Source organism: Xenopus laevis, chromosome 8L (assembly GCF_017654675.1).
Source record: "Xenopus laevis strain J_2021 chromosome 8L, Xenopus_laevis_v10.1, whole genome shotgun sequence".
NCBI classification, from domain to species: Eukaryota; Metazoa; Chordata; class Amphibia; order Anura; family Pipidae; genus Xenopus; species Xenopus laevis.
In genome coordinates, this window is record NC_054385.1 from 63364407 (window position 1) to 63391805 (window position 27399).

Sequence of the window (27399 nt, forward strand, 5' to 3'; positions counted from 1 at the left end):
TTTTTTTATACAGAACCTTGAAGGACCCCCTCAATACCATCTTGACCCTGAAGTAAGAGTAGATGTACCTACCATTTAAAGGTCAAGTCTGCTCTGCTTACATTCCAAGGGAATTTTAGATATATTTGATTTTACTTCTCCAATGACTTGCAGGTGCAGATGTCATGGGGGGGGGGTGGTAAACTATTCCTGTGCCCAAACCTTCTAGGGGTTCTACCAGGACATACCCCCCCCCCCCCCCACTGTGATACACCTCTGCAAAAGCGTATGCAGTGCAGTAAGTGTACGAGCAAAGATTATGACTTTCCCGTACATTTTGCTAGCTGCCTCTATTGCAGAGCCTAAATGCCATGAGCCTCCAACATTAGAAATCTGATTCATGCTTCCTTGTAACTGCTGTCCCAGCAGAGACTTTGCTTGTGTGACTGCTGGTAGCTACCGCCTACAGAGGTTGACGCAGTGGGGCTTTTTGACTTGGGCTGATTGGTGTTTTACTGCAGAGCTACAGCAAACAGATGAAAAATGCAAATGAAACTGACACCCAAGTACAGGGGAGGGAATGTACGAAGCCCAGAAGAAATGAAGGGCATTGGACTAGCAATCATTCACCTTCTAGATCAAAGTAAAGTTTGATTTTAAATAAAGAAAATCAGTTCAAAAGTTCCCAAATTTCACCCACCAAGTAGCCAACACCTTCACATACAAAATGAAAACAAAACATCCTGCCTTAGAGAGGGATTTCTCTTCTTCATTCAGCACCAGATAGCTTTCTTTTGTGTTTTTACCCTGCAAAAATGTAGTAATTGTGCTGATTTTTCACTAGTTTAAGTGAATTCCAGGACTAGTTGGTCTCGCAGACTTATTTTTGGGGTCTCTAAACACCAGATACTTTGGTAAAGCTATGCACAATGGGCATCAAATTGTTCAGTGGACTCCTGGTATTCATCTTTAGGATGTTTTCTTGGTACTTTATGCTATGTGGGAGATAAAGTGGAAGCTTTGAAGTGAATTTTAGGTTTTTCCATCAAAACCAACAATTTTAACAAAGCATTGCAACTCCGTAGTTTGGAGTAGAAATAAATGGTTATACATTTTAGATTTGCCCGAATGTGTATCTTCCAAAAATATGATTTGGTGTCTCAACATATTTGTGTTTCTACCCTGCCAAAAAAAAAAATGTTAATTATTCAGTTGCTGAGGTGACTGAGAATTTTTATGTACTGAATTCATTTTGGGGTCTCTAAATGCCAGCTATTTTAGTAATTCTATGCACAGTGGGCATCAAACGGTTAGGTGGACCCCTGGTGTTCATATTTAGAATAAACATTCTAAATATGAACACCAGGGGTCCACCTAACCGTTTGATGCCCACTGTGCATAGAATTACTAAAATAGCTGGCATTTAGAGACCCCAAAATGAATTCAGTACATAAAAACTCTGTCACCTCAGCATAATGCTGTGTGGAAGATACAAACTTGCAGATTGAAAGTTATGATTTCAGAATTTCATGTATTTTTATCGAAACCACAAAGTTTAGAAAAGCTTTAGTGTTTGGTAAGTAGGAGGGGAAAGAAATGGTTACACTTTTGGATTCCTAGGTAAACTAAAAATCCCCCCCTGGAAAAGCCCCTAAAATGAGAGCATAAAAACGTCTGGCACCAAGTGAAAATGAAATGCGAAATTCTGCTAGCACTTAAAGGGTAAAACCCACATATGGTTATTACTTATCATTTTGCATGCATTTCACACACTTTATGAACCCTATCACTTCCCGTAATTCGGGGAGATTGTCATCTGGCGACTAATCGCTCTTCTTTGGGGCAACTAATCCCCCCCCCAGTCTAATGAAAAACCACCTGTGGCATGGCACACGCAGTGCTTTGTATTCCAAAGTTGCCCAAAGTTTCCTTGACTTTTGAATTTAGATTGAAGGAAATTATTTGAAGAGATTCCCTTCTCATGAAGACTAAATTTGCCTGGCTTATCACACTGGCAGCAAGAGCCGAGTCAATGCAAGCATACCTGGTTAAGACAGAAAGAAGGCGGAATACATTTATAGCAACTCTTTATTAACAGGTGTTTGATGTTGCACAGATTAGACAACTTAAATTCTACAGTCTGCCATACAACCAAAGATCCTGGATACGTTTTAACGAGTGCCAATAGTGACCTGCCACACTCTGATCAGGTTGTCCGTGTATCCAGCAAATAGAGTCTGTAGTAAACAAAATAAAGAGTTTAGGAGTGTTAAAGAGCATCATCTGAAATATACATTAAGTGAAACTAAGGGACCCTTAGATTAGTTTAAAGAGGTAGTTTTCTTCAGGCTAAACTTTTTTTTTTTTTTTGAGGTAGACAATCTGGCCATTTAAAATTGGTTTTCAGTTTTTTAAATTGATGGTTACGGTTATTTAGCAGCTCTCCAGTTTGGTATGTAAGCATCATTCTGGTTATCAGTAACCAAGAGTGGTTTAAATTAAGAGGCCAGAAGCAGTAAAAATAAAAATAAGAGAACGAATAGCAAGACAATGCTCAGGAAAGGTTAAAAACAGCAGCCTTAACACTATGTTAAAGGGACAGTCATGATTTTTAGGGCACACTTTAATTTCTAAATTACCGTTTACATCACAAAATTCACTGGGCCATAAAAAAAAAAAAATTCGACACAAGAGGAAGTGAGTGTACATACACACAAAAAATAAAAATAAAGCAAATTTAAAAAAAAAAAAAAAAGCTATGTTTTGGGCAAGCAACACACCATTTATCTAGCCAAATAGTGTACATAGATCTACAGTCATATGCTTTTAAAGAGACTCCCTACATATTTTTCTTCAAAGCTGTAATATTTGTGAATGCAGCCATGCCGAGTCACTAACTGTCATACCCTGTGCTTTCAGAAAGCCAGCAGTTCACAATAGAACTAGTTTCAGATAAGCTATTGTTTCTCCAACTCTGTATTGGAGCTGGAGTCCAGTGGGGCTTGGGTGCTATTGAGTAATATTGTTGCTGCTGGGGGGTGGATAACATCACTCCAATTTACAGTGCAGCAGTTATAAGTGCCTGACAATTAGAATACACATCACATGACTCGAGGGAAACTGAATTTAAGTTACCTGTCCATCAGCTGACCAAGCCAAAGAAGTACATTGAGGAGGTTCAGCTTTACTGCTGGAACTGATCACTTCCTGCTTAAGCTCATCCACAATGATCTTGCCTTCCAGATCCTGATTAAAATAAAAGTTGCACAAGTTAGGATGTTTTAAAAAGTCAAATTTTTACAAGTTAAGCCTCATTTATATCTTGCTCAGTAACAGCCTCTGAGTTTCAGCAGCATACATCAGCTAGCATTAATAGAAATCGTCACTGCAAGGTTTCCAACAATTCCAGTCCATTACAAAACAAGTACATACCCAGATTTTGATGCTGGGTCCAGTGGCAGCACACAGCCAGTAACGATTGGGGCTGAAGCAGAGCGCATTGATAACATCACCACTGTCAAGAGTATACAGATGTTTCCCCTCATTCAGGTCCCACAACATTGCTTGTCCATCCTGGAGGGAAAAAAAAAAATATATATATCTATATCTCTGTATAGGCTATGCCTTTGGTCAGACTGCCACCACACAGATATAGGGCATTCTAGTTAAGCAAGCCACTAACAGACTATTGAACTAAAAAAAAAAAAATTAAAAAAAAAAAAGTCAGGCATTGACAATTTAGTAGGTTTATGGTTACATAGATTGATTTCACTTCAAGAATTTCCGAAAGCTGTAACATGTTACCATTCTATAGACACTTTAGGATAGGGAATTTGTCTATTAACTTTTTCCCAGTTTCAGTGAAGATTTTAACCAAAACATCCAAGCTTGTATGCACTCCTAATATTCCATCAACTAAAGACAAGCAAGAGATTTCTTACCTTGCCTCCTGAGGCACACAGAGACCCATCGGGTGACACTGTGACCGTGTTCAAGTAGCCACTGTGACCAATGTGGTTTGTCTTCAGTTTGCAATTGGCCAGATTCCAGACCTAAAACATTCAAAAAGTGACACAGTAAGCGTTATCCAATGCTGTGAACATAATACTTAACACATGGTAACAGAAGAAACTATAGTCACTAAATACATGTAAAACGAAAGTGGAGGAAAAAAAAAAAAAAAAAAAAAATAAAGATAGTGAAGAATCTGTACTTCCATAAAGTATTCGGAAGAGGAACAAAAGGCTATAAAGCTTGCCATGATTTGGTAGAACAAGTTTGGCCAATTTAGACAATACAGCTCCACTATGTGCATTTAAAACCAGTCCAAGGGTGGTGGGTTCAGATCAAAAATCATATATATTACTAGTGAATCAAGGATTAGTGGTCCACATAGCAAATGTGTAGTCAGCCAGTGGTGAAGTAGCAACTCTGCGGCTCCTGACTGTTCAGACAGGAAGTACCAACAATACAAAAATTGCTACAGACATGTATTGCCCCTTGTATATTACTCATCCATAACTGTACCATGCAAAGGTTGGCTCACGGATGGCCACCTTACGTCTCAGGTATTTATATAAGAAAGGAGTCAGCAGTGAACTGCTCTTAAAATGGACAATAAACACTGTATACCTACTAAGCATAAGCATCCAGACATCTTAATTTACAAAGCTTCTTTTTTTTTTTTTAAAATCATTCAAAGAATCCAAAATCCTCACCTTCACCATCTTGTCCCAGCCGCAGGATACAATGATAGGATTACTGCTGTTAGGGGAGAACCTGACACAGGACACCCACTCACTATGAGATTCCTCCTGTGAAAGACAGTTCCATTAGTAACGTGCCTGCCAAAAAGAGCTAGAATGGCTGCTTATTTGGTCCTTTCATAATTGCAGGAGTGTCATCCTGAAATGAGAATGTCTATAAGAAGACATTCAGAATAGTTGTTCTAATCACATGGACCAACAGCATTTAAATACGCAGTTATACCATTCGTACATACCTGTACAGTGTATTTACAGACACCCAATGTGTTCCACAGTTTGATTGTTTTGTCACGGGATCCGGATACAATTTGACGGTTGTCAGCAGAGAAAGCAACGCTCAGGACATCTTTGGTGTGACCTACAAACCGGCGTGTGGTGGTGCCACTGCGGAGGGATATTTGACACGATGACATAATGACAGTATCCCCTCAGAACACTGCTTTCTGTGTCACCCTGCAGGGGGGAGGATCAGATTCATAGCCTCCCTCTAACTACATTACAAAATTAAAGAGACAGTGACTTGTCAAATGCTTCCCCTGCAGGGATATTCTGTCCTAAAGTTGGTGAACCCCCGATTAACTTTAAAGCTACACAGTCCTACAGAGGAGTTACTAAAGCTGAGCTCCAGTCATCCCTTCTGTACAGTAAATACATTCTGACTAGCGACCATGTAACTGCCATTTTAAAAGAAATAAAATGTGCTTACGTCGTAAGATCCCACAGCCTCAGTGTTCCATCCCAGGACCCAGAAAGAGCAAACTGTCCATCTGAAGAGATAACCACATCGCTGACAAAGTGAGAGTGACCACGAAGAGCTCGCTGAGGGACGCCATAGTTTGTTTCGTCACGTGTCAGCTTCCACATGATCACCGACTTATCTGTGTAGGAAGAGACAAGCTTAGAGTAAACCACACCTCATATTGTAATAAATTATTACCAATCTCAGACATAACACACGTCTGCTCTTCCTGAATCTACATTTCCAACAAATCATTGCAAGAACTCCATCCCCATAAACTATAAGTCATGCCACCACCACAGTGAAGCCATACCTTGCCAGAGGAGTCCCAATATTTCTGTAAGCACGTGAAGGTGTTTTTCCTTTGCACAACCCAAACTGCAAGAGAAGCAAAGACATAAGATGTGCAAAGAAAAAACACCACTGCTCATACAAATACTAACGTTTTAGTATCAAGGCCTTAAGAAATAGGAGTTGAAGAGCAACACTATCCACTATACATTATCCTTCACACCCTCATTAATGAAGGTCGGTAGTCAAAAGTTAAAGCCACCTTACAGCATAAGCAGAAACTTTCATGATTTCTAATAACGCAGAGAGGCGAGTAGCCATTTTAGCCACAACACATTATGACCGCACACGAGCACGGCGTCACTCTAGAATTAACGCAGCTGGACGTGTGTAGACCACGGCAGACTGGAAACAGCGACGTGTATTCATTTCTACTATGATTCCATACATGGAGCCCGGGTACTTCAATAAGCAGACATTTTTGTTAATCGGTAAGTAGGCGTATCACGCATCATACCTCTGGAGGAGCTGAGAATCATGTCCGGGAACTGTGGGGTAGTTGCTATTTGTGTGACCCAGCCATTATGGCCTTTTAGGGTCCCCCGAAGTGTCATTTGCTCAGTCATGGCTGTGATGAGCCTGAAACCGCTCCACCGACTAAGGATGGAGGCAGATGGCTGACACAAGGCCTGAAGTGACCGAAGAAAGGCTGAAGTAGGCCTTGCCTCGCCTTTTATACCGAGAGGGCGCGCCTTGCGTCTTGACGCCTTCAGCCGGAAGAACTCGTCGATACGTGCCAGTCACAACATGGCGGATCAAAGCAAAATGTTATAAGGTGCAGCGCTATACGTTACAAAAACAATACTTTAGAGGGAATTACAAGCAAAAATTTGCGCGCTAGAGCGGCATCAGATGTTACACCGGTTGTTATTACTATTCCCTGTCAAATAGAGAAATCGCGGAAACTGGCTAATATCGTGCCAGTTGATTTACGGTCTGACTGTACGTGACAGAGTTTCCACGTTTGCGTGACAGTATTCCGATGCCGTGTTGGTCGTGGAATGTCAGATACACTGAGTTCACGCACACAGCAAACGTCTGCTGGAACTTGAAAATTCTGGCGGGCTGCAGCTGTAAGTAGGTTTTGTGGGTTCATGCACACAATAGAAAAACAAGCATCCTGTATTTTATAGATCTTGTTTCTGAGATTACATTTCTCCCAACATTTTGGAAATAGAAAGAGGGACAAAAAGATTTGCGGCATGGATCGCTGCAATTTTTACCACGCCCATTTTTGTGGCCACACCCCTGATTACCAGGTCCATTTTACAAAATTTGGCAGGTTATAAAAGTTTGAACACATTTCTGTGGTTTTTATGTTTTATTACAGTTTTGCTAATGAAGGTGAGTTGCCCTTTAAGATGTGAGTCTTAATTCTCCCAAGAGACCTGTTTATATCTTATAGTTACAAAAGTATCTAAGTATGTATTCTGGGCTTTCTGCCAAGAGCCAATTAAATTAGAAGCGTTGTCATTTTTTTCTAGCTGTTCCGTGCAGGATATCAAACATAAAGTAGGAACATTTCAGTAACAGACTGGAACTGCAGGTTTAGCTGTCAAAATCAGGACTGTCCCAAGTATTACAGTTAAGGTTGCCACATGGCCTTTATTTTACCGGGCTGGCCGGTAAAAATGATGCTTGATGCCAATGTTATTAATAGGAGAAAAAGGCAAGAATATAGGAAGGCCAGTATTTTTTTCCAGAAAAGGTGGCAACCCTAATTACAGTGGACACCTTTATCTAATGCATAAAGCTGTGTGCAGATTTTGCTTGTTAGGTGTAGTTAAAGGGGTTTTGTTCACCTTTAAAAAAAACTAGCTGATTTCAGATAATTCACCAGTTTTCCAATTATTTTCTAAGTGTCACTGTTTTTCTAATATTGAAGCGTAAAGTGTAATTTGTCACCTCCTAAAGCAGCTCTAGGAGGGGGGGGGTCGCCAAACCGGTTTTAAATGGATACATTTAGTTGATACATTTCTTATCTTATGTCCCTGCTGAGCAGAATCTCTGGGTTTCTGCTGCTGAGAAATGTATTAACTAAATGTTGCAAAATTGTAACAGTTCAGAGTCTGCACCTGAATCACTGAGCTGCCAGACTCAAACACCAGAGACACGAACATTCAACTTTAAACTTAGATTTTGGAAAAACAGTAAAAAATAAATAATGGAAAGTAATTGAAAAAAGTATTTATTTCTGGGGAACAATCTGAAAACAACTGAACTGAATAAAGTGTTTGGAAGGTGAACAACCCCTTTAAGCCACTGCACTTTAGGATCCCCCTAAACAAGTAGGGAAGAAGGTCAGCAGCTGGCTTTGTGCAGGGAGCGAGTCTGGACCATCGGGCCCACCTAGCTCACTCAAAACTGATTCAATACAAACAAAATCTAACAAAATAACTGTCTTCTGCGCAAATTCTGCACGTAGAAACAGGTTTTCTAGAGATTTTAATAGAGTGAGCTCTAATACATCTGCTCGGAAAGAAAGCCCCCCATAAGATATATTGTATCTAACTGTCAATGACACCCAACTGCTGCATGAAGAGGTTTTGTAAACAATATATTTCTTATATGGAAAGGACAGCAAGTAGTTTAGTCAGCATGCTCCATGAATTCAACTTTAGCTTCAATCTGGTGCAAGTCATACAATGTCCACTTCACACTGTTCTCTTGAACCAGTATACTCACATACAGCACCAGCCACAGGAGTCTTTGGTTTAAAATGCCTTTTTAGACCTAAATATTTAGGTCAGAGCCCATGTTCCAATAAATGTGTTTTAAAGCAAAGAATCCTTTGGCTGGTGCTGTATGTACTGTAAGTATACTAATATGGAAAAGACATCATAATGAACTTGGGATTTTGTGAGTATATCAACACGGTCCACAATACTATACATTTTACATGGGAATCTGATAAAAAAATTATAATTTGGATGTTCAAGTTTAGTTGGAGAGCAAAATACTGGAGATATTTAATACAAGAGAGAAACATTTTTTGCACCGTGTTAGCCCATTGAGAAAGTTATAGGGAAGAACTTTTGATATGAAGCATAACAAAAGTGGTGTAAAGGTGATACCTTTATTGGCTAACTAAGATGATAATCACAGCAAGCTTTCAGAACATTGCAGTTCCTTCAAAGCTTTGAAGAAGGAACTGCACCTTTACACCACTTGTGTTATGCTTCATATCAAAAGTTCTTCCCTACAAGAGAGAAATAATCTATCTTCCAGTTTTCATCCACTAGAGGTCACCAGAGGGCTTCCTAAAACTCAATGTATTAGAATTGTATGTATGTATGTATGCATGATTGTATTTTTTTATTTGTATAGCACTCCTTAAAGGGGAAGGAAACCTCGTCGGCGCTAACCCCCCTCCCCCTCCCGTGTATTGCCCCTCCTCCCCCCTGGCCTACCCCTCCCGCTGGGCAAATGCCCCTAACTTGTTACTTACCCTTCTGCGCAGGTCCAGTCCAGGGAGTTCACAGGCGACATCTTCTTCCACGCGATCTTCTTCCTCCTTTGACCGGCGTTTTGGCGCATGCGCAGTAGGATCGTTTCGCCGGTACGGATCTACTGCGCATGCGCCAAAAGTCACGCGCATGCGCAGTAGATCCGTACCGGCGAAACGATCCTACTGCGCATGCGCCAAAACGCCGGTCAAAGGAGGAAGAAGATCGCGTGGAAGAAGATGTCGCCTGTGAACTCCCTGGACTGGACCTGCGCAGAAGGGTAAGTAACAAGTTAGGGGCATTTGCCCAGCGGGAGGGGTAGGCCAGGGGGGAGGAGGGAGGGGGGCAATACACGGGAGGGGGAGGGGGGTTAGCACCGACGAGGTTTCCTTCCCCTTTAAGGGCAAAGCACTGTACAGCAAAACAATAAATTAGTAGTAACAAACAAGGGGCCACTGCAATAATAAGTAACAATAAGTGCATTTTTAGAAATACAATACACATAAATATAAAATGCAATTACAATACAGATTATGTGCTCAGTGTCAAGGAGACAAAAGGATGAAGGATTTTACCCCCTGGGGTTTACAGATTAAATGGGAGGGCAATTTATGGATACAATTAGGATGGGTATTAAATTGATGTGTGTGTGTATATATATATATATATATATCTATATCTATATATATATATATATATATATATATATATATATATATATATTGCAAAGGTTTAAGGTGGGAAATAAAAGTGGTAGTAGGTGGTGCAACAGAGTGGTTGCTCTGAGGGTAGCAGAGGAGTCAGCCAGCAATGTATGGAGAGAAGAGGTGCAGAGTAATGAAGGGCTTTGAGAATAACAATTGTTCTTTGCTTTATGGGAACTCATGATAAGGACTTCAGCAGAGGACAGGCCTCTATTATCTTAATGAGAGGAGGAGAATTCTGGCAGCAGAATTTAATACAGACTATAGTGGGGAGGCCAGTTAGTAGAAGGCTACAGCAGAGGATAGACAGGATAGGATGAGAACATGCATGGGCATCTTACTTGTTTCTTGTAAAAAAAAAAAAGTGGGACAGATTTTGGCAACATTGCATAAGAAAAAATGACAGGTCTTGATAGTGGTGTCAATATGGTCAGAGCAGCAGAGGGAAGAGTCAAAGATAATTCCCAAGACAAGGTGCTGATTTGACAGAGTGCACAAAAAAGGATATAAGAGAAAAGAATGGGATGAGGTAGCCTAACTGGATCAAATTTGTTGAGTTAAAAAATGATTGAATGCTGTTCTGATTCTACTGAAGAAATAAGGGTTAACTTTATTAGCACTTATGGGCCACATTCAAATAAGGTGAAACTTGTGGTAAAAAATATGGCATATATAACATAAATACCTAAGCAATATGGTAAACTGTATGTCTATAAAAAGGAAAAACAATTGAAAATTGTTAAATTAAGACAATAACAGAGGAAAGAGAAAAAAGAAATCAAGGTCTGACTATATGTCAAAGAACTTTTTCCATACATGCAAATTAAAGGAGATGTTTGTAGTCATTCAAGTAAAAGAAGTAGCCCCCCCCCCCACTAGCACCATGCATAAATGTTATTTTCGGCTAAATCCAGCACATACCAGAAAATCTTCCAAACAATATAAGGACCTCTCTTATTGACTTATATACAACCTCAGCAGGTCTGAGATGGAGGAATTTTTTTTCCACTAAAAATTCGGATTTTATAGAAGAAAAAAAACGAATAGTTTGTGGAATGCCCTGCCGGGTGATGTTGTGATGGCAGATTCTATTACCGGTAATATTTTAAATGTGGCTTGGATGATTTCTTCAACAAGTATGATATCCAATGCTATTGTGATTTGAAGATCTGCAGTTAGTACAGGTATCAGACTATATATTTTTATATATGTGACTGTTCTGATGTTTAAACTTGATTTTCTTTATTGAACCCAAATCAAAGATCTAAGAAATACTTTCAGGCAATGGCAATGCATGGGAATGTTGAAAATGGTGAGCCATTTCATTTAGTGTCATTTCGATGCCAACCGCACTTGAAAAATGTTCTGTATTTGATTTTGCTACAAAATACTGGTGCAATTGCATTGTGTGGTGCTTTCCTCTAACGATGATGTATATAGGGGGGATGTAATATTGGCTGCTAACAAAAATTTTGTTGTACATTTACTATCTTTATAGCAATACCCCCCACCCCAATAGGGTGTTTTGCTGCAGGAAAGTAAGAAAGTATCACCTCTGCTTTTCTGTAGTGGTGCACATCCTTTCTTAAAAAAATAAAAAAAAATAAAAAGAGAGCCACATTTGTATGTAGTATGTATGTAGATTTTTATTTATACAGCACTATGTATATGCAAGACGGTATATTCAATCATTACATACATAAATATAGCAGTAAAAATGCATTAAAACCACAAATAACTGTATGCAAATTATGCAGTTGCATTAAAGATAAAGTTCTAAATTTTTAGAAATATGTACAGCCCTGTACAAATTACAATATTAGGAGGGTAATAAGTGCTTCAATTTACAGTGATTGAGACATAGCCCCATAAGTCCTATGCACTACCAGTGCACAAAAACAAAGCCTTTGGGGCCATTTAAATTGCCTCAGATAAATGCAGGGTTGTCAGTGCGCAAAGTGTCAGGATTGAAAGTCAGAGAGAAAAATAAAGAAAGCAGAGGAAGGTCTGTAAATCACGGCTATACCTGCAAAGAGAAGGTAGACATTTTCAAACGCATGCACCTCAGATTAGAATGAGATGGCTGGACAGTTTTGGATGTTTTCAAAGAGACAGGGTGCACTCTTGCACCCCTTTGCGATCTAGCACTTGTGTCCCAGAGAACAATATATGACCCCTAATGAAGATTATCTATGATTTACAGCAAATAAGGAATATTATAGGAAGAGCCAGGAAACAAAAATTGTCTGATAGAAAGTGACAGATAAAGCCCGGCAATATGAATATTAAAGAATGGTTAGCATTCATTTAAACTGATAACGTCTTGAGGCAAAATTTTCATGATATTGTATGATATTTGAATCACAAGATCAAGTGATCACTGTGGTTTATGGGGTATCTGTATATATTTTACAAGGATCAGGATTCAATATAAATTTAATCCCCTTTCCTACATAGTAAAACGGAGAGACACCTTTGATGTCCATATTTTTGGCTTCATGCAGCAGCTTAAATGTGTTTGCATCATAATATGATACAGTGGCCTCCTCAATGTTTATGAAAGTACCCACTAGTATAACTCTCGGACACTGGATACTGAAATCTGATTTTTTATGACCAAATCCAACAGCGGACAGTATCTGTATGTCCTTGGAATCTCTGGCATGTTTTGCCACTCCCAGTAACCACTCTGCTCCATCACTTCCTTTGTGCACTACTGTCTCCCAGTAATGCCTGCCACCATCAAAGCACGGCTGAGCAAGCACAAGGCCATCTTTGTCATTTGACGGACTTTCCTTTGCTTCAGTAAGACAGTAATCCGGAGAGAAGGTCAGATGAGAAGAAGCCATAAACGGGTCAAAAAGAACGGATTCTGCATATCAGGGATAGGGAAAAGAAAACATAGAATCAGGAATCAATGAACAGGAAAAACATTGTACTCAATGTTAAATGGTTATTGAAAGAATGAAATAAAAAGAGATATACAGATACATACCTTTATGAGCAGAAACTTTTCTCCATTCTACAGAGAACATAAGGTGAGAGAAGAAAGAATATTACATTTGTGTTTTTACTTAATTTATTCACAATTATTTGAAACCTCCAGTAACCTACTTGTGTCGTTTTGTCTATACCTTCATGTTTTGCTCCATGTTGGCTGAGAATAGCACTTTTACAAAAACAAGATATTAGTGGGTCATATTAAGAGGTCAGGGTTTGTGGCAGATCAGGTGGGTCTGGGCAGAATGTGGCAAGTTAGCTTTGATGGCTGCAGGGGATTGAGTCAAATCAGGGGCATTATTAACAGTCTAATGTACCCTAGCAACCAGACTGTGGTTTCAATGACAGGTTGAAAAATGGCTGAATAGAAAGATAAGTAATAAAAATAACATTAGCAATAAAGATGCTGTAGCCTCAATAGTTTTTGGTTGCTGGGGTCAGTGACCTCCACCAACCAGATCTTGTTTTAAACTGCTAGCTGCAAAGAGGTAGAAAAGGAAGGCAAACTATTACAAAAATAAAAAGGAAGAATAGAACATTCTATAACCCTCTTAATGATCACCATCCTCTGTATACAAAGCAGTTTCTAAGGCTCATAATACATGTAGTGCTTCGACCACCATGGGACTCATTATGTGCTGTCGATAGCTGACCCTGGCACAGGCAGGAGTCATCCAAGAACACTCCCATTGGCATAATTATTCTTGCCTGACAGCTGCAGGATCTGCTCTAAGCAGTGTACATTTATTAAATAAGTGGTAAGCACTGCAAGTTGACAAATGTTGACAGCAAAGCTTCACTAAGAGAGAAGAACTTCTTTAACAGTTAATGCTCTCTTCTTAGGCCAAAACATCCTCTTGTGACGCACTACAGTTAAATCATGTTGGCCCCATTCACTACTGCTGCCCCCTGGGCATACGGGTTGTCAATAGTCAGCGGTTCTTGCATATAAACTATACAACATCACATAGAAATGCTCTGTGAATCTGTTTACTTGGAAATCCAAATATTTGTAATGTAGACTGGTAGGTCGTTTCTATGTATATGCAAGAATTGTGAAGAAGCCCGAAAAAACAGGTGCTTCACATGAGACAATACTATGAAGCCATTGTTATAGTGATTCAAAGGGGGAAATTTACTAAAGGGCGAATTTTCACCTCGGAAGGCTCCACCACACTTTGCGCATCTTCGTCAGTGCATACGCTTATTCATCAAAATGCAAAGTTGCGTCTCGGCAGACGAAGTTTCGCCAGCACAAGCATTTCATAGCGAACTTTCACTAGCATTCATTTCTGCCTAGCAGAACTTCTATAACACACTTGAAAACACTAAAAAAACTACTTTTTAAAATATGAAGTTACCTATAGGTCATGTTGATTTTTTTTGCTGAGAGGTTTGTTTTTGTAAGTTATTGTTAGTTGAAGTTTTGCCAACCTGACTGTCCTATCTCAGCCTGTCAGTTAAAGTTTCCAATGCTAACGGACTCCTGCTGCACAAATATGGCAGCCCCCTCATACAGGAACATTGGGCACCAGACAGGTAATGTAAAAGCATTGTGCACATACTTTATGGCAAAGTTATAAGTTTCTTTCAAAGGCAATATTATGATAGATGTAAAAAAGAGTTTAATTTCTGGTGTCAGTATCTCTTTAAGTCAATTTGAATAGGGCAGGTACATATAGATCAAATATATGTGTTTAATAAAGATGTTGGTGAAATTGCTGGAAGTGGCCACTTAGTATTAAAAATGTCCAAGGAAGCAAAATAAAAAAAAAGAGATCCTCTATTGTCCTAGACACAAGCCCACTCTAAAACAAATGTGGCAACAAAAATGTTTTTAGAAATATATTTAACAGTTACAACTTTTAAACATAATCCCACTTTAAAATATGAAAAACTCCAGTGTTTTGTAATTTTTTATGACTTTTTTGGCATACAGGATATGATGTCACTGACATAAGATTGTGGAGGATGCAGCTTCATTTTATCGGTTCACCAGGCATATCCAGTGAAGCAGACTCTGGTGAAAGGGTTAACGTACTGGAAAATACAAACTTTAATGAATTTATAGAGTAGCGATCGTTCGACTGACCAGGCACAAAACTTTGTTAGTGCTGAGCTCTTTCGGTAGCGAATTATCTTTTACACCTGTTAGTAAATTGGCGATGTCCCTCTTTTTGGCTAATTTTTGCTAGCGACAGCCACTTCGCCCTTTAGTAAATTTGCCCCAAAGAGAGGATGTAATGGCTGTGATCACATGTCTAGAAAAAATGTGTCCTGGCTTAGAGCTCAAAAAAAGCCAGTTAGGTCAATTTAAAAATCTATAACAAACAAGGGAAAGTTGTGCTCACCACTAATTTTTAAAACCATTAGGCGGGGGTGCAATGAGGCTCAGACCACAAAATACATATAGACAAATACAAGAGTCCTCTGCAATCAACTCATTATCAATATATTTAGGACATTGAGACATTTTGTGCCTTGAGCTACTAAAAATGCCTTACCCTTTAAAAAAAACAGGAATTGTTTGTCCATATATTGCAATATATTTAAGCTGACCAACTACGTCAAAGTCATCCCATATCTGGCCAGTCCTATGCTCAATTTCATCTGATTCATTAAGAATTATATTGCTTCATTATACATTTTACACAGGGACTGAGTTTTACCTGCAACTTACTTGCCGCTTTCAAGGTTAAAACTCCCAAACATGGCTGCCCTTTAATGGCCACCAGTGGGATCACCTGACTATAGCTGGAAAGAGTGGGAGCTACAACATGGAGCTGGCCACTGCACCTGTATAAACTATAACAAACAAGGGAAAAAATTGTGCTCACCACTAATTCTAAGCACCAATGAGGAAAAAAGATAAAGTTAAGGCAACCCTAATGCTGCACTATTACATATATAATTATATCTTTGTGCACTTGACATCCTTGTATATACTCACCAATTTCATCTTTCTGAGGCGCTGAAAAGAAAAAGTACATATTATATTCTCAAGGAGATAGAACAGAAAAGAATTCAAATTATAAGTATCAATTTTACAGGCCACAGATTACCTGTTTGAGACTTACATGACAAGGAAAGTGCATTCCCTGTGTGTGTGGGGGGGGGGGGGGGAAAAGTTAGTTAATCCTGTCCCAATTTTTTTCCCTGGGCCAGTTATCTTTTTAGGAAAAAAAAAATGTCAAAGCACTTACCTTTCCCAGGTGTCCCCAGTGAAAATTACACATGTGCAGTAGAATAAAATTGTTAAATTTTACTGTACCACATATGCACAAGCCCTAGCCATGGACACATTTTCTACTAGAAATAAAAAACTTAAAGGAAAAATAAACCCCTATAATAAATAATATTATGTAGCCTATTAAAGAATATTACCAAAGTGTAATTGTCTGGGAGTATAGTTTTCCTTTAAGAGATTCTATTCACTGGGGCCACCCTCCAAAAACCAGGGATTCCTTGTGCTTCCTGGAGCTACATGTATAGAAACTGCTGAGGAGCAAAAACTACTAATTTCCATTTACTAAAACATAATACATTGTTGAACTGGACAGCAAAATCCATTCTGGCTAAAGTCCTGCATTGAACTGGGTATTCACTCAATACCCACAAATGATTCAAATTTTGGACAGAAAGTCTCTAACTCCCTGAACGCAAACCATTTAGTTTATGGGTAGGTAGTTCAGGCACAGATGACATTCAAAATGTTAGTACTATTTTACTATCAGTCTCAGGATTGGGACATTTAGGTCAGCATGGACAAAATTAAGGATTAGGCTGAAACCCGAATCCTATGTGAAAGATTCGGCAGAATACCGAACTGAATCCGAACTCTAATTTGCATATGTACAGCAGGGAAACAAGAGTAAAAAAAAAATGTTGACTTCCTTGTTTGTGTGACGAAAAGTCACATAATTATTTGGATGCGATTCAGTCAAATCTGAATCCTGCTGAAAAAGGCAGAATCCTGGCCAAATCACGAACCAAATCCTGGATTTGGTGCATCCTTAGACAAAATACATTTTTAAAAGCTGATGAATATCAGTTCCTTGAGTATGTATTAAGCTTTTCCTTATAAAAAGGTTAAACCGTATATTCTCAGCCAATCTGTTCTGCCACCCTACATCACGGTACCACTGTGTAAAAGTATATACTAGAACTGTACTCATTCTTATAAAAGGTCTAAGTGGCCCAGATGTATGTTCAAATCATACAAATGTATACAAGTGTGTACAAAGATTTGACAAATAATATTTTCTTCATAAACTGTGCAAACGATATAGAGCAAGACATGTAAAAATGGGTGTTCCCAATCAGTACAGTTACGGCACCGTTATCCAAAATGCTCAGGGTCTGGGGTTTTCCAGATAATGAAATCATCATACCTTAAGTCTGCTAGAAAATTATTTAAACATTAAATAAATACAATATAATTGTTTTCCCTCCAACAAGGATTAATTGTATCTTAGTTTGGATCAAGTACAAGGTACTGTTTTATTATTACAGAGAAAAAGGAAATCATTTTTAAAATGGTGAATTATTTGGGTAAAATGGAGTCTGTGGTAGACAGCCTTCCTGTAATTCCAAACTTTCTGGATAACTGGTTTCCAAATAACGTATCCCATACCTGTACTGGATAGGATTATGTGGTATAAGAGCAGGCAGGTAATGGAATTCCTCACTAACAGAGGTAACAGTGAGGAGTGAGGATGAGTTTTGTTTGAAATGAGCATTTCTAGCAGGATATTTAAGGGGTTATTTAGTATTTTTTTCACTAGAAAACTCAAATTTTTTGTGGAAAAAAAACCCCTCAGATTTTTTGAGATTTAGTATACCCCGATGCTGCAAAAAGCCAGATTCCCAAAAGCTGCCATCTCAGACCTGTAGAGGTCCTGTATAAGTCAATGGGAGAGGCACCTATCTCAAATTGAAGTTATAGGGGTCTTTGGGGGGTTTTGGCAGAAAATCCAACTTTTTCGGTTTTCGGGCAAAAAAATCGAAAAAAATAAATAAAATATTGAGCAATTACGGAAAAAAGGCATGAAAAATGCAAGCAATTTGGGAAAAAGCACAAAAATTTGAGCAATTCGAGTATTCACTTGATTCTATAGAGTTTTTCCGATTCGATTAAATCAAGTTTTTTTTTATAAATAAATTAGCTAAAATCGGGCATGAGATAAATTTGAATTTTAGTAAATAACCCCCCTTAAAAAGTCATGATTGCTAAATTAAAATACTAATCCTGAAATAGTTTTTCACTTTCTTCTAGTTCAAGGTTTCAAGGTTTTTGTTTCCTCTTTCTACCTCCTTAACCAAGTTATACCACCGCACATTGATGTTAAATATATTTTGCTCGCCAACAAAAAAAATACTGTTTGCCCAATTCCAAGCTATTTAGCTGTAGACTAAAGGGAGGAATGCGCACATATTTATTTATAAAATATATCATGGGGTTGAAATCACAAATTGACATTGAGTGAGATAAATATACTGTAAATTATGAAATGCAAACTGAGTTACATATTGTTGGCCTCATTATCCCCAGAATTCTACTGCAGGTATATATGTAGAGACTGACTTTTATGCTTACCATTTTTCAGTAAATACTTAGGCCATAAGTGGTACTAAAAATGAAATTACATAACTCAAATCATTCACTTATTTTTCATGCTGGTGGTATGTTCTGATGTTTGCAGATTTTGATACCTTTATTATATCTATTTTTCACATTGAATGTGTATGTCAACATTGGGGTGGGACCCACAGGTTCAGGTGCAAGGGAATTCATAGTTCTGAAGGGCAGATATTTAACATTAATACATTATAAATATGCAAGGATCCACATTTTTATATGAACTCAAATACCTGAAAATAAGACACTGCTCTAAATTAAAGATGGATAAGTCTTTGAAATTCACCTCACACATTCTGTGGTTCAGGTTTAGCAGTCAGAGATGGAATGGCCAGGGGGTGATGAGAAGGTTAGCTTCCCGTTAGAGTTGTATTTTTGAGGTTAAAGGACAGAATAAAGAAGGGAATTCTGAAATATAGGTACAGAATGAACATACTGTTAACATGTAGTTAGTTTGACTTCTGACATTACCTTTTTTTTTGCGGTAAATATAGAACTTCCAAGCAGCCACGGCTATTATAGCAAGGAAACACACCAGGAGCAAGATGAAGGCAGTAACCCATTTGGAAACATGTGGAAACACGGATTCTATATGAACAATAGATAAATATACATAAATAAATAACCATATCCAGGAAGGACAACAATCAAATGCTATTGTCAGACATATCATATGTTTTTCATGCAACAATGGACTAGCACTGTTATATTAATCATTACTGTATAGGATCTATTATCCAGAATGCTTGGGACCTGGGGTTTTCCGGATAAGGTATCTTTCCATAATTTGGATCTTCATACCTTAAAGGGGTTGTTCACCTTCAAACACTTTTTTCAGTTCAGTAGGTTTCAGATAGTTTACCAGAAATAAAGATTTTTTCCAATTACTTCTATTTTCTATTTGTGACTGGTTTTCTTTTCTTTTTTTTTGTATTATCTTTATTTAAATTTTTCAATACAAGGGGATTCAGGGGGGGAGGGTACAGAAGGAAGAAAGTGAGAGGGGAGGGAGGAAGGGGGGGGGGGGTAAATACCACATTAATTATCATTTCATTTGGTACAAACAGTAATACCCAGATAATCATAGGGTCTGTCGTATTATTTCTTATGCTACCCTATGGGTTTAACGATTCTCCAAATAATCTATCCAGGGGTACCAAATACTTTAGTAAATACTACTACTATTCTGTATGATATGTGTTAATTCTTCTGAACGCCTAATTTCTTCTACTTTAATTAGCCATTCGGAGAATGTTGGGGGGCTGGTAGATTTCCACTTTAATGCCTTAGCTGAGTGAAGTAGATGAATGGTGAGAGGATCAGTTACTACCTTTTCCGAACCAGGGAGAATGTTCAGCAGAATTAATGTGTAGTTATTTAATCTAAAATCACTTTTGGTGACAATATTTATCACTTTAATAATATCTTCCCAGTATGTAGTTAAATTAGGACAGGTCAGACATATATGGCTAGGGAGGCTTCTTACAAACTGGTTACCAGATAGCACCTTACCCCTGCCAAACTACATAAAATATCCCCGATATTTACCATTAACTGTTAGCATTGTAAGGAAAATAAGGGAACATGTGACTGGTTCTCTAATATTGAAGTGTAAAGTTTTATTTTCCATCTTCTAAAGCAGCTCTGGGAGGGGGGCTGCCGACTCTGTAACTGTTCTAAATCGATACATTTAGTTGTTACTTTTGTCCCTGCTGAGCAGAATCCCTGAATTTCATTAAATGCAGCTGTTAGACTCAGTTGTTGCTAATACTCCAGAGATGCTGCAGAGAAATGCATCAACTAATTGTATCAACTAAATGTAGCAAATTGTAACAGTTCAGATGCTCCCGGATCGCTGAGCTGCCAGACTGATAAAACCAGAGACAGGAACATTAAACTTTAATTTTGGGAAAACGGTAAAAAATAAAAGATGGAAAGTAATTGAAAAAAGTCTTTGTTTATGGTGAACAATCTGAAAATAACTGAACTGAAAAAAAAGTGTTTGGAAGGTGAACAGCCCTTTAAAGGACAAGGAAGGACTTATAAAGAATTAATCATCATTCAGGTATCCGTTCATTTAAGTCCTGTCTAACTCAAGTCCTTTTCCAGATCATAAAAGTGATTGCAAAAAAACCCCCGCTGAGTTGATACATGGAAATACCTATCAGCCACTGCTCCATGACAAAGACCCTGGTGCATGCGCAGTATTTTGATTTCGGCTGTCAGCACATGCGCATTAAGAATTATTCGTGAGTGTGCTTAGAAAAGGAGCTTGGGTCAGGGGCGTTTTAGTTTAGACGCATGCGTACATCGGTACTAACGGGCATATTGATGACGCCACACTAGGGAACATGGCAGGTGCAACTGAAGATGAATGGCAAAATTGTCAGAGGGAGCAGGAGGATTTCTGTAAACAGTTTCACAAATTTGATTTTATTAAAATGGAATCTATGGGAGATGGCCTTCCCGTAATTTGGAGCTTTCTGGATAATGGGTTTCGAGATAAGGTATCCCATACCTGTACTGATTTATTATTACAGAGGAGAGGGAAATCACATTCAAGAATTATTGCAATTATATGCAATTATTTGCACTGCATTGTGAACAATTATGCACAAAACATCATTTTTGTAACTAAAATTGAGAAAATAAAATGTGTCTTTTAACTTATGTGTGTGTATGTTACAGTACTGTACCCAGGCAAATCAGATATTATTTTACCGGATGATGGTAGTTTTGTACCACAATAAATGTGATGGAAATGGGCAATTGTGAATTAAAAAAAAAAAGTTTTGTAAAATACATTATGTTTAGCAATGGATCTTTTTTCACTAGTCCTTCCTAGACAATATGAATTAGGAATTCTCAAGAATATCTAAATTCAATATAAATTACTTAAATTGTTATAATGCATAAAACAAACTTTATTGTTTAAGGAGCCAAAGCAATGTTTAGTTAAACATATGCATAGATGGCATTTAAAGAGATAAAAAACCCTCTGAACTGATATATGGGATGTAAAATGGGAAAAAAATTTAAAAAGAGAGAGCCTGGGTTTGTAGCCAAAACTACAGGGTGGGCCAGCACCCTGTACTGTGTATTATTTAATCCCAGCTGTAGTTGTGGGACTGTTATATTACAAGAACTTTGTCAATCAGAGTGTTATCTGCTACTAAGTTAGATAGGCCCCCACTGGAAGTCCCTGGAGGTGTATTCCTCAGTGCCCGCTAGGTGGAGGCACTGCGCTGTAAATGCCAGTTTCCCAGTATCTTCCAAAAGCAAAGAAGCAAGGGTGTTAGATTACCAACATGCCAAGTAAAAGCTAATGTGAGCCTATTATACAGGAGTGTGCCAAGAAAGGGCTACATAGTTTATATTTAATATTGGCAAAAATGATAAACTAAAAGGGTGTTTTAGTTCTCTTTTAAAGGAGAAGGAAATGGACCATTGTTGTGGTCTTGTTCTCTGAAAATTGCTACTGCAGGAGCGTCACACCACCACCATCTTCTTCTGGATCTTTTCCGCTGTTCCAGTCCGGGTGCACATGTGCAGTAGCTTGTAAAGTCAAACTTAGAAGGAAAAAGCTGGCTTTTCACTGCACATGCGAACTAACCCAGCCTGCAGGGTAGAGAGGAAGAAGATTGTGACGTGGTGCTGCTACAAAAGATAGCCAGGACTAGTGCAGTTTTCAGCTAACATGAGCATTGGACCAGGGTATCAGTTAAACAATTAATCACTGGGGGTTGCCGAACATTTGGCACTCCCCAGTAATTATAACTTTCCTTCTTCTTTAATGATCCTTAATGTAAATTGAATAGGCATTTTTCCCAGTTCCTGATTCATAAAACTAAGAGTCGTTCCAGCTTTTTACATGTGGTCAAAAAATCACTACGGTCATTTGAGATAATTCTTTAAACTCAGTTTAGAGTTCCCTAATTCCCATTTTTCTAATATAGGCTTATATTTGTATATAAAATATTTGCTACTGCTAAATATAAGGTCATTACAAGTCACCACAAGTTCCATGATTATATAGGTACAAATAACATCACAAGGTATTGATTGTATCTTCAAGTAAACCCCTTATACAAAAATATAAACAAAAAAAACAGACCTGAGACCATAATGTGAGACCGTTGCTCTTTTCCTGTGGCAGGATGCATCACTTCGCAGAAGAAGTTTTCTGTAGTGAAGTTTTTTAGAATAATATCACTTGTTATACTGATTAATCCATCATTTGGATTCTTCTCTGTTTTGATTTCCGAACGAACAATGTTTCCATCATCTCTTTTCCAGGTGATTTCAGGAGCCGGATACCAACTAGAGGAGACGCAGGAGAGCTGAACTGAGCTACCTTGAAGAGAGACTTTAACAAGTGGTGGAGAGCCAAGACCTGGATAAGAGAGAAAAAGCAAAGAGGTAAATCACAGAGCAAGTTGAGATAGTAGGCGAGAGAGCCAACTAAAAATGCACCTACTTTCTAGTCATTCCTATGGGATTTTTAGAAGTGTATTTATCAATAGGAAAAGTTAGAGTAAACTATTTGATAAATACACTTCTAAAAATCCCATAGAAATGAACAGAAAGTGGGTGAATTTTTCTGTGGTGAGCTCTAATCTCACATTTTGATAAAACCTGCCCCTAAGATTTTCTATTGTTTTATTACTTCTAAATTGCTAATGGTTTACCGTATATACTCGCGTATAAGCCGAGTTTTTCAGCACCCAAAATGTGCTGAAAAACTCAACCTCGGCTTATACGCGGGTCATACGTAGATACGCTCCTTCCGCGGCCCCAGCAGGACTGTCTGTGACTGACTGTCACGATCGCCGCCCGGAGCAGGTCCAGGAGCTCCGGGCGGCGCGTCCTTCCCTGCCGGCGTTCGCTCCCAAAATGGCGGCGCCCATGGCCGCCACATGGGTAGCGGCGCCTGGAAGTCAAAGCTCTGCGGGACAAGACAGAGCTCCCTCTGTCTCTGCAGGGCTCGCAGGGTGCTGGGTGTAAAGGGGAACATTTCTCCAGCCATTTTATGAGGGATTTTGATGTTTTCACCCCGTCGGATCAGCAGTGGCATCACTATGCGTCTGTGCTAGAGAACTGTGTCCTATTTATAACCTGGCCCACACTGATCCTTCTCAGGGTAAGCATATTTTTGCAGTGTCATGTTCCTGCTGATGGAATTATGGGGAGGCTCTTTTAAATAGTTTTAGATAGATTTCTATGCCATAAAACATGATTACACATTTACACATTCACATTTTGAAATCTGACATGGGGCCCCTAGGCTTATACACGAGTCAATACATTTTTCCAGTTTTCTTAGGTAAATTAGGTACCTCGGCTTATACACGGGTCGGCTTATACACGAGTATATACGGTACTTGCAGTTTTCAGCTGGTCATACATCTGTTTGTCTATGTTTGAACAACTATGCCTTGCCTAATCTAACACTATCAGAAACTGCAAAAAGTAAAAAACAGATGTGTGCCCAGAGGCTCCAATAAGTTAGTCAGGTCTTCACAGAGACCCACGTGGAATCAAATACAGGTTCTTGTGTAGAGAAGGGGGGAACAGAGGTGCAGAAGATCGTGTTTTTATAAAAACTGTCCAAATTTTGTAATTAAAGTATACTGAATATAAGTTTCTCTTTCACCTCATAAAGGGATTTTATTTTTTGACTTTACATCCCCTTTAAGGTTAGCACAAATCAATACCCAAAACTGTAGGTAGGATTTGAATTACCAGGGGAACTGTACGGAACCACATGACCCAGTACTGGTTATATGTATAGGACTGTTATAGTACAACAACACCACAGTGATTGTGTTCTCCCTGTCAGTTGGGTACTTAAACTAATGCAGGCATAAAGACAGCACTTAAGAGTCAGGACTTATTCTGTTGTACCAATATATCTCAAATATGATTGAATATAAAAATAAAAGTACAGTACATAGTGTAGTCCTGTTTTATTATTAAGAAAAAATTGCGTTTAAAAATGGTTACATAAATGATGTATGCCATTCTCAGATCAATAATTATAACGCAAAGTCCGTTAAAAGCTCAGTCTGTAAGAACTCTGTCCTATGAATCCGGAGCTCTTGAGCCTCTATATGCTTTGCTGGCTTCCAATCCCGCTTTGTTTAGAGGAATAATTCGCTGTCCAATCTGAATCTTACTTATACTCCTAATGAGTATACATTTGTCCAGCAAGCAACCATAAGGCATTCTCATATATTGCAGAAGTTCTAAGAAGTGTTCTGATACCAGCAATATTGGTTTATTATAATACCATGACAATTTTACCTAAACTTTAACATGTGCATCAGGATAAAAGACTTATGAACATTCCATGTCTGTGTTGTAATAATCCTTAGGCACAATAGCTCTAGGAGGAAATAAACTTTGCGACAATACAGAATACTATCTGAAGTAGACTAGTTACTGCCTTCCTCATTACCTTCCATAGGCTTCCAATAGAATGTGAGAGAGAGAATACTCTTAAATAGCATGACACTTACCATTGACACTGAGTTCAATTACAGCTTCTTCAGAAATTCCAATAGTTCTGTTCTCTACAAAGCAGTGGTAGGTGCCAGCATCAGAAAGACGAACATTGAGCAGTGAAAGTGCCAGGTTGCCTGTCAGGGGCCCAGATTTCAGAAAGGCCCTATCATGATACTCTGATTTTTGTTGTTCTCTGTCCTCCCGTCCATCTTTTAGCAGGTAGACAACTGAGTGAAACACTGTGTGAAACCAGCGCACCTCCAATCCAACAGCACTGGAAGGTGGGGAGAGAGTACAGGGCAGCACAACATCTGATCCTACTGCTGCTGTCAGCACCTTGTCTTGAGTCTGAACATGAAACTGATCTGGTCGTGAATGAGAAAAAATCAAGACAGATAATGACTATGAGACAGGATAAAAAGAAATCCTTTCTTCTACGGCACTGTAGGAGAGAGAGCGAGAGAGAGAGAGAATGAATATGAATGAATATGTGTGAGGGTGTGTGTCGGCCCAGGGGCAAACAGGCCCGGATTTGTGGAGAGCCCAACAAGGCCCGGGCCTAGGGCAGCAAGATTTTAGGGGACGGCATGCTGCCCAACCACACCCACATTGGTTCAGAAACACTGGGATCCGATTGTTTTTTAAATTCCATATGCGCCAGTCCACCTTGCTCCAGTCCCGATGAAGAAAATTTCTACTAATAAAAGGTAGCGGGCCTAGGGACGCCCCCTATGTAAATCCGACCCTGGGGGCAAAGTTCTTATGGGCTGGAGGACAAGAGTAAACAGTGCCCCAGCCTATTGGGCCTTTTCCTTTTTCCACCAAGCCCAATGTAACTTGTATGGTGGAGGTACATTTAGGGCTCTAAAAGGTATGGCAATGTCATGCATACAGGGCTGCCATCAGGAGGGGGGGGACAGGGGGGACAAGGGTCCCGGGCATGAAGGGGGGCCCGGCAGTGCTGCAGTTTTGAATAGATCCGGGCCCCCCTTGAGAGCGCCGAAGCCTGCGGCTAGCCGCAATGCAGAAGTGCCGAAGAACAGCGGAAGGACCCGAAGCCACAAAAACAGACGAAGCCAAACTCACAAAGCCACGAGTTCAATTCTACTGAACACCAATGTGAGTTTTTTTTTTTAATCCCCTGGCCACCAATGTATTATTTTAATATTCTATAGGCCCCTGCCACCAATGTTTTTTTTTTGTTTTGTTTTTTAAATTTTGGGGCCCCAACTTTTTTTAACTTGTAAGGGGGGCCCTGGCACCAATGTTTTTTTTTTTAACTTATAAGGGGGCCCTGACCATCAATAGCTTTTAATAACTTGTGTATGGGGGGGGTTACTTTTTTAGCACTGATGTCTGTGCGGTCTTTGGGCGGGATGGAGTGGGCAGGATCTGGGGGTGGGTGGGGCTTGGATGGAGTGGGTGGTATCTGGGGTGGGGCTTGGTGGAGTGGGCGGGGTCTGGGTGGAGTAGGTGGGGTCTGAGGTGGGGCTTGGTGGGGTGGGCGGGGTCTGGGGTGGGGCTTGGGTGTAGTGCGGGCCCTGCATGCATATGAGTAGCAATACTGCACTGAATAGTGTGCAGGTAAGTATAATTATACACAAGTGATTGTGTTTGACAGCAGGGATTTCAGCACACGATACACTGTTTAGATACATATTTTTCTAAAGACAAGGATGATACCATTAACAAAAAAGAGGGGGTCAAACAGGCTTGGTGCCAGCTCCATGCAAAATACGTTTTATGGTAGCCGCAAAGAGTGATCGGTACCTGAAATTCCTAGGATCATAGATGTCATCAGGTAAAACAAAACGAGATCCATTGGGGGCTCCGTCACGTGCACTTATGTTTGTTTTCTAATGAGTTTCCCCTCTTTAGTGCAGAAGCCCCCGTCTCTTGTTGGGCACCTTATCCGCTCAGTCTTACACGAAGCACCTCCACTCACTCCACTGCTCCCTGCACATTCTGTTTTCCTACTCTTTATATTGGGATCCCTTGGTCAGGTTCCCTTTCTTTTAGGGTCCCCCAAACCTGTGCACTTGACTTGTCCGCTTGTCTTTACATCGGGCCGCTGATTCACAACTGTACTGAAAGCGAAAGTACCTGCGCCTATCAGCCAGTCAGCGCTGGAATACGTATACGACGTAAACCAGGTAAATATCACACGCCACAAATTGTGTCTTTCCACCATCTCAGGGGCAATTATGTCTTTTTCCATCTCAGGGGCAGGTCCTCGCGCTGCTGTTTCCCTCTAATGGCGGTGTTGGCTGGA

At 39.4% G+C, this 27399-nt stretch overlaps 2 protein-coding genes across 2 annotated transcripts; both read right to left on the reverse strand.

Annotated features, from left to right (window-relative positions):
- Positions 1-2049: 2049 nt before the first annotated feature.
- rack1.L (receptor for activated C kinase 1 L homeolog) lies at positions 2050-6470 on the reverse strand. The gene is given in 8 exon segments (NM_001086664.1): positions 2050-2216; positions 3115-3225; positions 3412-3552; positions 3921-4031; positions 4698-4793; positions 4982-5129; positions 5452-5623; positions 6293-6470. Coding segments are annotated over 8 exon segments (954 nt in total). The 5' UTR covers positions 6402-6470; the 3' UTR covers positions 2050-2150.
- Positions 6471-11577: 5107 nt separating this feature from the next.
- On the reverse strand, positions 11578-27225 carry LOC108698539 (butyrophilin subfamily 1 member A1). The gene is made up of 7 exons (XM_018230109.2): positions 26898-27225; positions 25142-25492; positions 22738-23016; positions 19095-19211; positions 15936-15956; positions 12981-13007; positions 11578-12857 (listed from the first exon to the last, which is right to left on the reverse strand). The coding sequence occupies exons 1-7, from the start codon at positions 26947-26949 to the stop codon at positions 12373-12375; spliced, it is 1332 nt and encodes a 443-aa protein (XP_018085598.1). The 5' UTR covers positions 26950-27225; the 3' UTR covers positions 11578-12372.
- Between the last annotated feature and the right edge of the window lie 174 nt (positions 27226-27399).

Excerpts from the sequence above, each read along its gene's own strand:
- LOC108698539 (XM_018230109.2), bottom strand. The coding sequence starts at position 26,949 with ATGGATCTCGTTTTGTTTTACCTGATGACATCTATGATCCTAGGAATT. Across the intron at positions 25,493-26,897 it reads TATGATCCTAGGAATTTCAG|ATCAGTTTCATGTTCAGACT; the intron begins GTACCGATCACT and ends ATTCACGACCAG. Across the intron at positions 15,957-19,094 it reads TATTTACCGCAAAAAAAAAG|CGCCTCAGAAAGATGAAATT; the intron begins GTAATGTCAGAA and ends TTTTCTTTTCAG.